This window comes from Fistularia commersonii, chromosome 15 (assembly GCF_037954325.1).
Source record: "Fistularia commersonii isolate RoL2024-O1a breed Wild chromosome 15, RoL_Fcom_v1.0, whole genome shotgun sequence".
Lineage (NCBI taxonomy): Eukaryota > Metazoa > Chordata > Actinopteri > Syngnathiformes > Fistulariidae > Fistularia > Fistularia commersonii.
The window spans coordinates 5,622,189-5,636,183 of NC_141298.1; the positions used below are offsets into that span (position 1 = coordinate 5,622,189).

Consider the following 13,995-nt stretch of genomic DNA (forward strand, 5'->3'; position numbering starts at 1 on the left):
GTGTCAGCAACACTGTGTGATAAAAGAGTGTCCGACAGAATGAAAGGAAAGGTGAACAAGATAGTTGTGAGACCAACCATTGAGGTAAATACAGGAGGCAATGCTGGCGATCGCAGAGATGTTGAAGTTCTCTTTCAACTAAGATAGATAGGATCAGGAATGAGTCCATCAGAGGGACTGCCAATGTTGGATGTTTTGGAGATTACTATTATTATTATTATTAGATAATGTCAGAAAGGCAAGACTGAGATGGTGTAGCCATGAAAAGAGGAAGGATAGTGAATACAGTATATTGGTAGAAGGATGCTGAAGTTGGAACTGCCAGTAAAGAGACCTGGAGGCAGACTACAGAGAAGATTTATGGATATAGTGAAAAAGGACATGAAGTTAGTTGGTGTGAAAGAAGAGGATACTGAAATGGATGGGAATATTTATTCACTGCAGTAACCCCTGAAGGGAGCAGCCAAGGGATAGGAAAAGAGAAAAGAAGAAGATGAATATGTATATACTGTATACTAAGTTCTGCGTATGTGACTGGAAAACACTGGAAAGACTGTGTTTGAAAAATAGATGTTTACGTGCATGTGAGTACTAACTGCCCGAGAAGCATCCGACCTCAAAGTTTTTCATCAACCAAATGAAATGAACTCAGAAACACAGGCTCTGTAAAAACAAATAATACTGCAAAGAGTTAACACACATCATTCAGGGCATTAATGTATTGTAGACAATTGCCTGTTGGAAAATCTCCTAATTTACAGTGAAATTATTATATCAACACATCTTCATTGGGGGTTATCTGTTCAAATGTGGTGCTACTGGATTTGATGCACATATCTGCACATTCACAAAACACCTGTCGAGCTTTCCTCCAATGTCTTTACATGCATTTTTTTTCTCAATTTTTTGCAGATCAATCAGACTTTTTGTTCACGGTGGTTCACACACTCATCTGCAATCATGTATTAAAATTTAGTTGTGTCCCTTATCTATTTTTTTTGTTTCCATTAGTTGCCTGTAGGTCATCAGAACCAATGGTGGTATAATCTGGTAATTATGGTCAATTTGCAACCCTCTGCATTATCCGGGCTTGGGACCGGCTCAGGGAGACTCTGCTCTGTGCCCCCCAAGGCTGGCTCGGGGAGACACCGGCTAGTGCCGCACTGGGGCTGCATTGTTTTGTGTGAAAGAGTCAATATCTTATATTCATGTCACAGAAGAGCAATGATTACACAAGACATTGTGGTCACACTTTATTGGATCACTGCATTATAGTTGGAGAGACTCAGGCTGTTAAAAGCTTGAAATTACACAAAAACTTTCAAATTAGGGCTAAATGGTATCATATGGCAAAAATCAAGGTGTGTAGCTCAGCTTCTGGGTTTAGGCATAAGAGGAAGACAAACACTACAATCCAAGAATATGAGACAGTAGCCTGACTCAACTATGAATTTGGAATTATAGCACTAGACCAGTGGTTCTTAACCTTGTTGGAGGCATCGAACCCCACCAGTTTCATATGCTCATTCACGTCATTCATTTTTTTAGTAAAAAATAAAATATGATATTTTTTACTGGTGCACGAAATGAATTGTGCATTAATGGTCTGATAGGGAGGTCTCACTATGCTTAATAAACCAGCGACCTCAAAGCGGACCGGTAGGAAATCTCAGAGCAGGACGCTTTCAATGACTGTGCCCACTAACTGCAGACTAGAGTGAGGGGTGGACCTCTGCGGCGGAGGCGCCACCGAACCCATGAGACCGACTAACCGAACCCCTAGGGTTCGATTGAACCCAGGTTAAGAACCACTGCACTAGACTGTGTGATAATTTCAAATGTGCAAATCAGTCTAATAACTAATTATCAATGGTGTGGAATATGTCTCAGAAAAAAGAGCAATCAAATGATAAAAGCTGAAAGGTACCATGTTATACTTTGACTCAACAAAGCGTACAATGTCTGTTCTATATTCTTAAAATAGGGGGACTAATAGGACAAGCTGAGGAGTTAGCCCATCAAGTGAAGTCTCTAATTTCACTTGACGGGTTAATGAAATGCTTTCACTATGACAGCTCGATATGGTTGATTTAGGGCAAAAACAGCAAATTGACAAAACGGTTCGCATAACAATTCACAGGAAGCAGCAGAGGTAATATTGATCATGTAAGATTTTTTTTTTTTTCACAATACATGGGTCATTTCCTACTTAGGCAGCTTTATATCAAGCATATCAGGTTGTCGTACAAAAAAAAATTGTCTACTTCTCTCTTCTACTTCAAGGCCTCTGATAACTTGGTCACACTTGACTACTGTAGAAAGCTTGGCCAGAAGAGTCTTATTAACACAAGAAAACACAAGAAAAATATATTGCAATTACACTTTAAAAACTGTGAAAGAAAATTAACTCTATTTACTATCCTCAAATGCTTATCAGAATCAAATCGCCCCCTTTATTCAACAGATGTACTCTGGATTCAGAGTTGAACCCTCCCTTGGATTTTGGTGTCTGTTTGGCAGAAAGGTCACATTTTTTTTGGAAGATGTGACAAACAAAACTCCGGAGCTGCCATTCGTCACGAAGCCTGGTTGCCCAGGTACAGTAAATACTGCAGATATGGTGTTTCCTCTCTGGCAAATAAATTAGCTCTAAAAACTGAGCTTCAAAGATGGGATAGTGCCCTTTTGTTCAAAACGCAGGTCCTGATTGTACGACCTTCCAAATTTGAATTACAAACATATTTAATGGGTTTCCTGCCAGTAAATGAAGAGAATCCAGTCATCGATTTGGTCTGACTCCTCCAGGACCAGGATGCTGTGACAGAAGACCGAGTATAGTAAAACAGGACATCTATACTGCCTGCAGGAATGAAATCTAGCTTTTCCTTGGGGATCCAAAGGCATTCCTGTATAATCTCCCAGATGGGATGTCCTGAGTCAACCACAGGAATTGTAGCATATATTTTTATTTGTTCTTTTATTTTTAGGAGTAGTTTTACTGGTGATTTACCAATAATTCCAAAATTGCTTCTTTTGCTCAAGTTGGTGAGCTGTAGAATCATCATTTGCTAGCAAGTCAAAGTCAAACGGCTATAATTGCTCCAGAATCTAGCTTTCAGAATTCCTGATGCCCTCTTATTTTTCTCCACTGTACTTGCAATCTCTGTCTGTAACAACAACCCCCTCCTTTATTTCTATTTGAATGCTTCCTGGAACCTTAAGGTTGCTTCCATTACTGCTAAACAAAGCCAAAGTTAACTGGCATTCACCTTGTAAGCTACCATCTATTACACTTATGAATACCATAACAAATGTAAGAGCCTCTCTGGCATGTTTGCGTCTGTAGTTTAGTGTCAACGCTACATAATAGATGCTCCATCCAGGCATAGAGCAGGCTAAGAGCTTAGGCTTTGGTGAGTAGGTGGGGGCGTACACTGAATATTGATGCAATACTTTTCTCTGATGTGAACATAATGTCTGGGTTTTATTTTCAAACTTGGACTGTTAAGATTTATTTATAGCTCCTTTCTGCAGACTTTGTGCTCTTCTTCTTTCAGTCAATCGGTGTAATACATTCTACACATACCTGATATGCATTCAGTACATCGGTTTCCAAACCCTCTATCTAACTGCTCTGCCATTCAATTATTATAACATACTTTATGTTGAAAATTCATTTGAGCTTGACATCCACTTCTCCTTTGACTATAATCTTATGACATTGACTTTGTCGACACATTATCGCCATCTTAAAAGGACTCTTTAGACAGGCGGCCCAACCAAACACAAAACCACCTGGTTGCATTGCACTCGAGCGAATCGAAAGCAAGACAAGCGTTCTGTGCATGGCATAGAAAAAAGATCATCAGGATTCAGCTCCAGTTGTGTGCAGGAGACCAGGCCAACCACATTACTCAAACATCAGTCTGGCAATACTCTTAGTTAGAGTGATTTGTTCATGATTGCAACATAAGACAAGACGCATCTTAATGAGCACATTTTAGGAGGATTTAAAAACAAGGCAAACTTTTTAACCCCCCAACCCCTATGTTTTCCTAATTCTAACTGATCAATTTTTCCTTCCTAAATGTAACTAATCTATTTTTTTTGTTTTTATATAAGACTTAGAAATACAGTCTTGAATGAGTGAAAAGCAATATTCTGTTGTTTATTTCGGTCAGTTTTGGATTTATCGGCCTTCATAAAAATATAGAGGACTATTAGACATTAGATCACTGTTAAGCTTTAAGTTAATATTGGACCTCTGTAATGGAGGGCATGGCAAACTTTTAGTATCAAGTAGTCAAGTATAGACATATGCAAAAGGTAAAATGCCTGACCTTTCCTCTCGAAGCTTTCCTTGCGAAGGAAGCAGACCATAGCCAGGAACTTGGTGACCTCCTTCAGATACATGACTGTGGTATTGTTCAGGTGAATGATAGCCATGGACTCCTTATCGTAGGGCAACACCGCTTCACTGTCAGTCAGACTGGAAGAAGCGAGACATAAAAATACATCGCTGACTTCTACTGAAACTAGATCTTCACCTTCACTAGATCTTCACCTTCTTCATCTGAAACCCATTCAATTTGGGGGGACATAATATTGTAAGATTCAATATATTCTGTATATATTTTGTGGGCTGAATGTTTATGAAGTATTTCCATGCTGGTTTCCTCCAAATTAGAAGTATATTTTGAAAAAACCTACAGTTGTATTAAATGTTCTTCTTCAATCTGTGAGGTGCAATCTTCTGCAAGCTTTGTCACTTCATTGTCCTGGCCTTTCCTATGTAACTGTTGTATTTTTAAACAGCAGAGTCCAAAAACCCACCTGCTTCTTTACACCTGAGAAGCAAAATTTCAGGTTACTGGAACATCTCGTGGTCGGCGGAGAACAGTTAACATCCGGACTAATCTTGGTAATAATGAGAAAGAGGTTATTGCACATAACGACATGCATTTTTAAATCTCCAAGTCATAAAAGTGCAATCCCTATAAACTCGATTTATATTCTTAATTCAGAATATCAAATTAGGTAGAACAATCGTAGAATACTTTGGAGTTCCAGAAGAGATGGGACTCTGCATAGCTGTGGTAGCTGTATTCACATTACTGGATTGATGATAGATGACCCTTCCAGTAGTCTCTATAATACAGTCATGCTTGTGCTGAGACTTTTTCATTTGTAGTTCAAAATCTTACACACTGTGCATTGACCTTAATGAATGGACCAAATTTAATTTGAAGAATTAGACATCTGACAGCAAACTGAAATTCTTTTAGCATTATAACCTGTATACAAATGCCTAATCCTTGCAGAGTGAATTTGTTTTTTTTTTGTTTTTTCCTCCTTGGATTGATTATCCTTTTCTTAGTAATTGAACCCATCATGCTGTAATTCCTCATAAATTGTATCCCTGACAGGGATGCATTGAGCCAGGCTTTAATTTGTTCTTTAGCGTCACACAGTAATGCTTATGCCGCGTTGCACAGTTCTGAAGATTATAGCCACACTCTGGGTCATTATTGGTCACCCTGCTCATTTGTGGATAATCCATTCCATTAATCTCTACTAAGACTTGTATAAAATAGTTCAAATGTTGGAGCAAAGACCGCTACTTTTGTCAAAAGACAACTCAACGTCTGTCCCTCATACAAACTTTTTTGAGCAGTCACCAACAAAACTCCTTTGTTAGTTTTAGTAATTTGAGCTCCCACAAAACCTTTCAAAGTATCGAGGTATTACAAAGGCTTTTAAGTGTTCTTTATATTGGAAATACTTTCTGGCAGAAGTAAGGTTTCTCCTTTGAGGACCGATGCCAGGCGTCTCTCTTTTTTCTGTCCTCTGCTTTATCTTAAAAAATTATGGCTCCCTACCATTCCAAGAAAAGTGGCGAAGAAGTTTTCAATGGACTTGATTGTACCAGATAGGTGTTAAGTCTATAGACTTATTTCTGCTGCTAAAGTTGGCTGTTGGCAAAAGGTCAATTAGAAAAAAATATTTACATATACATGTGTGAATATATACACGTGTGTGTGTGTGTGTGTATATATATATATATATATATATATATATATATATACACACATACATACATACACACATATATATATATACACACACGTGTATATACATGTATATATACTTACACACACATATATTTATGTATGTATACATGTATATATATACGCATACATCTATATATATATATACACACATATACATCTATATAAATACATATATACATAGAGAGAAAGAGAGAGAGTGTCAGAAAATTTGTTTATTCATCTAAAAATACAATTAAAGGTACAACCAGGAAAAAAAAGGAATTGTACTAATACCATTCCAGTAATCAACAAACACAATCTGTTGCATTGGGAAAACACTGCTCAGTTTAAGACAGGTAAAGTCAAAATAAATCACATCAGAAGATTATGATTTGATTCCAAGAAAAAATACTTATTTTTTTCTTAATTTTGCCAAAAACATAAGGGGGAATGTATGCATGTTTAAAATCTCAAACAAACCTTACAATTTGATTAGCCATTTGATCCTATTAAAACATGTTTCGGATTTAGACCTGTAGTAGATGCCTAGCTGCTGCTAATATAAAAATTGTAAACATTTGATTAAATATGACTTCCATCAATTTTATTCTCTACTATACAGGTTAGATTAAGTTTTCCTATTGTGCCAAACTCATGTGGATTCATTTCCTTATGAAGAAAGTCATTCTTCACAAATTTCTATTTGGCCGTTAACTTTGCAACACTTCTCATTGCGGTCCTCATTAAGGACTGTAATTTTTTAAGATTTAAAAGTATTTGAACAGAAACATACCTTTTGGGTTTGTCAAGTGATTGAGATGTTTTGGAGTTCTCTCTTATAACAGGAAAGTAAACTGAGATTAATTTGGTTAAACTGAACTTGTAAGGATACTACAATTAACACCAAATTTAGTGTAACTCTGGTGAACTATGAATCGCCTGTATTTGTACCTGAAGCACCGATGTCAAGGAAAACATCATGTAGAGAATTGTAACAAAAAGCTTCGAAATGCAGCAGATGTGGGATTAATTAAAGAACAAAAGGAAAGAAAATGCATTATTCGGTATCGCATTATTGCATTATTCTTCCGGGCAACGGTCCAGATATGACGCCACATGGAGACTAAAAACAGTGAGTGTCCCACAGATTGGGGAGTTTGAATTGTGAATTCATCATTTGAGTCAAAAACACAAATGAAATAATTGCATTTTTCTCTAACAAAAAGAGAAAAAAATTGGCTTGGTTTTTGAGGCAAGAGATATTTAAGCTTTCCAAGTATGGTGTATGCCAGGTTTCTCTCAGCAGATGAGCTCATTAATTAAATGACGTGAAAAGAGTCCATTTACGAAAGCCTCTAATTAAGGATCATATCCTCACTGTTTTGTTATGATAATGATTGCAGCCTTCTGTGTGACAGTCTGCTTATTTATAAACTGGTACCTTAGAGCCTGTCACTTGTTAATGCTGAACAATCCCTGGAAACAGGTGACTGCACACATTATCTGGACTCTCTTAACCAGACAATTACAGTGAACTATTTGGTGCCGTTTTGAGAAATACAATATAATCTACAGACATCCACATTGTTTCAAGGCCAAAATGTGAATTAGCAAGAGTCCTGTTTGTGCACTCAACCACATATTCCATGACACAGCTGCTGTGGGTTAAATATTCCACTTACTTCAGGCCAACCATGGCCTAGTTATGTTAATCCTCCAGCTGTGTTTCCTATGGTGAAAAACACACATCATTGTCTTTCGTTACTTGCAAGGACCATCCTGATAAAATGCATTTCTTGGCCTTTTTCCTCAAACCTTAAGCATCTCATCTGAGAGCACAATTACTTTTCTGTGGTCTTTAAAGCCTTAAAGGAAAGGCAAACTCATGTTTCAGTCACTAGTGGACATTAGGTTGACCGGACCTAAACAATACACACTGCTTGCAAAACCCTTACATGAGCTCACCCTAATATGAAGATAAATCATTCATTATCTTTTCCGTTTATCCTGAATACAAGGTCTTAGGGGGACCCAGCTGTCATTGAGCAAAAAGCAGGGCACACCCTGGACCAGTCACCAAGTGATCAAAGAGTTACGCATAGAAACATGCAACAATTACACTCTCATTAACCATTCTTAGCATTTTAGGGTCTCTTGTGAATCTACTGCGCGTTTTTGGATCGTAGCAGGAAAACCCAGGACACAAGGAGGAACTCAATAGAAAAGTGGCAGGGCTTTGAGAGCAGGGACCTTTTTGCTCTGAGGCGGGAGTGCAAACCTCTGTGCCACGGTGCAGTGGAGACTGAAGACAAATCTTCAGTTCTATAATTACAGTTGAGAATTTTGCTTTCATTCAACCATAGATTCAAAAAAAATGTTACACACAAATATTTGGTGTTCAGACAAAGGTACACACAGTCCACTCTCTCCTCTGGTCTCAGTAAATAAATAATTTCAGAGTACTTCTGCATGTTTTTACGTTTACCTGTGTCTTCTCAAGCTCTCATAAGGGAAAATGAAATGTTCTGCAAGGCTAGCTGAATCACTGCTGCTATCTTTATTCTTTCATGAATAACAAAAAAAGAACGATTGAAAGCCTTAGGTTTCTCAGTATGTTCATCAAACTAAAAAATATCACTCAGAGTAGGCATTCTTGAAAATGTCTGAACACACTTTTTCTCTCTGAAGCGGTTTCAATACACCAACTCTAGCAGCCCACCCTCTCCTTGGAAAAAGACTTCCCGAATTAAATGTCTGCAATTATAATTGTTGCCAATCGAAATCAAGTTTTTTGCACCAAATAGACAATATACAGCAGCCGATACCCATCAGAAAACAGAAAATTCAAAACTGAATGAGATACTTACAAATGAAAAGCAACTTGGGATATTTTTAACTAGTTTTCAAGATGGCAAGATTGAAATCAATATAATTGGTGAAATTAAATGTAAAACCCTGAGACGGGGTCACAAAGTAACCGTAACCACAGACCAGGTCTGAAACCTGATGGTTTTATCTTGGTTCAAACTCAGAGATAAATTACTGACAAGAACATGTTATAAGACAATACCTTAGAACGGGCTGTTTATAAAACATTATATAAGTTTACTGACAGCCTTGTGTGCAGGATTATATAACTTTTCTTGGATTCACAGTTTATGTTCAAATGCTGGTGATTTCTTGCCAGTTTATGTCCTTTCCTGTGATAGCCTGATGCATTCCGCAAGGTCATCAGCCTATTACCATTTTTGACATTTGTTCATTTTTTAAATCCAGACATCAGAGTTGCGGGGCAGTAGTTTACCTATCTTCCTGCCACCTCCTGCCAGCATCCCACATGGTAAATTGCTGCTGCCTCTCAGCGTCTTTGGGTATTTTTGTTTCCCAACTTTCTGCTGGCTTGCTTTTGGTATGCACCCTTTTTGAGGGAAACAACTGTGTCGGCAAAACAAAGACATCCAACCAGCCTTCCCCACACTCCATCAATATTGGAAAGATTCAGCCTCTTCCGCTCGGCAGCAACTTCAACATGCTCCTCAAAAGGGACCCTCAGATGAGGAGGCTATTCTTACTAACAACAGACCAGCACAGAGCAGAACTGTACAGTATATTTGTGACCTGACTCGAGAACTGGAGCTGCCTTACAGAATCACCCTCATTGTTTGGGAGAGGCTGGAACAACTAATATTACTTCTTTCACTGATACATTTTTGTCTATCTTGCCACCTCAACAGCCACCAGATAAAGTAATGACTTCCTATTGATGATGTTTCTAGTGTTTAAATGACCTTTTGCTTTTTAAGACATTACAAGGAATTCCCAAGAGGGTACATTTGTTTGAAAAGGTAATCAACATGTACAGGTATGGCAGAGGGGTTTTGAGTCTGGGATTTATCCAAAAAAACTGAAAAAGGCTCATCCGTATAAGGTTAACTTGACAATTAAGGGATTATCTTGAGAAAATGGTTAAATGATTCACATTGATTGCAAACTTAGCAAAGATTGCAAAGTTATGAAATTGGCAAAGGAATTTCCCCTATGGGGATCAATAAGGTTTATCTTTTCTTAAAGGCTGCAATGTACCATGCAAGCCTACTCTTCAGCAGTAATTACTGTTTCAGTATCTTGCTCAAGGACACTTAAGCAGAGTCTCTGGGGAGCTGGGGTTACAGCCACTCTAACAAGTGATTTATGCAGCTCCACTTAGTTCCCAGAAGAGAGGACTAAGAGACTGCTAAAAGTAAGTGTCCAACTCATCAAATCAAGCCCTAATGCGGGGAAGCGGGAACAATAATCTTGATGTCAATAATCATGTGTACACAGACAAAAGGTAGATCAGTCTGTTATACAACAGGGTATTCTGCCAGTACCTAATTGAGAGGAGATTTTTATTTGCTGGAGATGGAATGAAGGAAATAGAAATGGAAAATATACCATGTGGCAGAAAAAGAAGGGGCAGACTGTTATAGAAAAAGGATTTACAGAAGGTTTAAATAAATGATGTATTAGTTACAAAAGGCTGATATAAGCGACGTATACTTTAGGATATATTGGCAAGGGGTGCTATATTATACAGGTTTCATATTTTTATTTTGTTACCAATAACCCCCAAAGAGGCTAATTATGCATCAGATATTTATATGAAATGAGACAACCAAAGATTCGTCACTGCATAAAAGAAGTGAATATTTGGCTTTGTCACACAAACGTAGAATGTAAAACACCAGTCATAAAACAAAACAAAAAACAAAAAAAAAGGGACTGCGTACCATACTCACTGAAGTATATAAAAAGAAAATTACAGTCTAATACTTTTTTGTAGCCAGTGGTGCACTCTAAGCTAAATAGGATATGAGCAGACTGAAGAACTTATGCAGTTAGCATAGATAATTTGAATGTTGGATTACAAGGTTAGCTGGTTGGTGACCTGAAGAGCCAAATGACTCCTCAGTTCCGGACATTAACAGCCGCTGGAAAAATACAGTACAGAAGTAGAAAATACATTGTTCGGAAAATAGCCTGAGACTTTGTTGCCATTGCCCCGATTCCCCAAATTAGCCACTGCTTTTCATACATGTGCATGAAGTAATCACCACACATGACTCAAGGGGTTAGAGCAGCCGTCCTTGGAATTGAGCATTCCTGGTTTGATTCCCGTGCTCCTCCTAGCCAGTCAAAGTGTTGCGAAGCAAAACATTGAACCCTTAACTGGTCCCCTCCGCTGTTCATTAGCTGCCTTCTGTTCGCAAGCGATAGGTTAAATACAGTGGTGGAATGTGGCTGATGATGTGGTGTATGTAAAACTGAATGTGAAAATAAAGGTATTGCTTTGTGTTATGCAGTCTTTCGAAAGAATGGAGTGTTTGACCCAAAACTGTAGGATTGTTTGTGATGGGAATAAGTCTTTGTTAATCTCACTGCTGTTGGATGGTGCCTCAAATGGGTTCAATGTAAACCATATATCCATGTTTGGTGTCTGCGGTATTTAAATACGAAACGTTTTTTTAAAATGTCGAGACCATAAAAGAAAAAAGAAAGAACTATATTTAACCTGAGTTAAACCATTGTCATCTGCAAAGAAAAAATTGTCTAGAATCTGAATTTTGTAAAATCAAGTATTACTGCGATTAAATTCAATAACTTTTGTGGTAATGAAATACACATCATGTTTCTATTACCAAGAGCAGAACTACAGCTACAAGATTATTTACTGTTAAATCATTTGGTTGGTCAACAAAAATGAAACAATACATGCATGAAACCATCCAATATATACAGACATGACTCTCTTCAGCTACATACAGCAGACAAGAGATCTTTTAAAAAGCCCCAGGATATATAAGTATTGAGATTTTATAATTAATTTAGTTATATTAACCAATAATTTGTATTTTATGTGTTGCCTTAGTTGATATGGAGCATTTATCCCCCTGGTTATCCTATGATATCTTATGTCAAAGCAACCTTATTCCCATTTCTGATCTATAGTGGAAATAGCACAAATACTGTAAAACTAGTCCTGCTGAGTTCTGTCTTTGCTTTATGTCACTTTTCTATGTGGACTATTTTTACATCCAGTAGACCAATTTATTGCCTTGAGACAATTACCTAGTATTTTTTTTTACCTAGGCGTGAAGATTCATTAAAGACACTCCCGTACAAAACAAAATTCTATATACGCCACCAGTCAACTTAGGAAGAAAGGTACATTATCAAAGGTTTCTGTAAATGTGTGCATATTGAATTATTTCTACAGTTCACATATGTACAACAGTACCTGATTCTCTGCAGTCCAATAAATGATCTTTATGCATATTGATACCTGAGTCAGATATGCTTCACACCAAGCAAACATTGTCACACAAAAGTAGGTGTTGATTATAGTACCTGGCATATTTACTAATCCTCTGAAAAGTAATAATAATAGTAATAATAATAATAATTATTCATTCTTTATTAATATCCATGGGAGATTCGGTCTCTGCAATTAGCCCATCATGATTGAACCATGAGCAGTAGGCATGACGTCCACCAGTGCCAGGGGAGCACAGGAAGAGAGGTAATAAGTGTTTTGTTATGCGAGTCTGAAAGGTTTGGTTCAATTTAAACAGTGAAGTTAAGCTGCCTTGTAAATATATTATAAATTGTTGTATTTAATGTAATGTATCTCTGCAGAATTAAGAACGGACACTTTATAGGAACTGATTTCAGCTAGAAAACGGTTCTATACGCAGTACTGCATATGCATGTGCGGTAGAATATACTTATGGGAAAACAACCAAGAATAAAACATGTGCAGAGGACACATAAGGTGGGAGTTAAATTAGAATAAAAAATATATATATATGTAACAAGGACAGAACACTATTTCATCAGACGGAATGTTTTACTTTAAGTTTCATGACTACACTGCGCCCCCCGTGGCACACTCCACAGTTGCATGCTGGCCAAATGAACAGTGGACAGCAAAGTAAGAATTTCATTGTATGGGGAAACATGTTTCCACACTGTACTTATGACAGTGAACGCTTTGAATCTTAAAATGATTAGCATCGCTAAGAGCCAGGGTATTTTAGTCATGTGGCTTACCCATAGATGCAGGAGATGTCGATGACAACATCTATCATGTCGCAACACAGCTCGTATGTCTGCATGTCCACAGGACTGCTGTCGGTGGCGATGTAAATCTTACTGACAACATCGAACAGGAAGGCCTTCTCGATACACGAGTTCTGATAAGTGGCAAAAAGGGAGAGGATCATTAGATGTCTGAGGTCTGATAATGAATGATGAGCTTCCAATGGCTTAGATTAAACACAATGGGACATTTGGACAGGACCCAAAATAATTCAGCAAGTCACTAATGACTAGACTATGGTTATAATGACAATATTCTGGGATGTATTTTGTCCACTTGACAGAAAATAAGTATGAGAACAACCCGGCGATACCTTGCTGTTATAATGCTACACTCCTCGTTTCTATTAAAATTCTTAGCTTTATTAATTTTCTGTCTTCAGTGTGATATTATCCAGGTTATTGGTCATTTGTTGAACACTGCAAAGAAATGGTGAAAAAAAATTACTAGTTCTAGTTCAAAAAAAAAAAGGACTGATGCCCTCAATGGCTTATGAGACCTTTTTGAATGAGTAAATTCAACATAATTTCAGAAATGTATCTAATACAAAAAGTAACAAGATCCAAACATTTAGCATTGAACTTAAGACAGGAACTGATAAGGATGAGATATTAAAAAGGTATCAACAAATTAAGAAAGTCCCTAAAAATTGGGACGAAATTACTATACTACACTTGCAAAATAATCTATACAAAGTGTTTTGATGCAGAAAGAGGTTGCTAAATGAATAATGATAAACTAAAAATAGTAACACCCTATAATTCATACAATTCCTGTATTTATTTCATTTGCTTTTCTGTACCCCAT

General features: G+C 37.3%; 1 protein-coding gene across 3 annotated transcripts in view; it reads right to left on the reverse strand.

Moving 5' to 3' along the window:
• rragd (ras-related GTP binding D) overlaps window positions 1–13,995 on the reverse strand; it is a 39,629-nt gene that overhangs the window by 15,982 nt on the left and 9,652 nt on the right. For 2 of the 3 annotated variants that reach the window (XM_086160889.1, XM_086160890.1), the window contains exons 5-6: window positions 13,140–13,282; window positions 4,341–4,489 (exon numbers count right to left, since the gene is read on the reverse strand). In XM_086160889.1, coding sequence (XP_086017015.1) covers window positions 4,341–4,489; window positions 13,140–13,282 — 292 coding nt within the window. The remainder of the gene's footprint in view (window positions 1–4,340; window positions 4,490–13,139; window positions 13,283–13,995) is intronic. The other variant, XM_086160891.1, reaches the window with a different exon arrangement.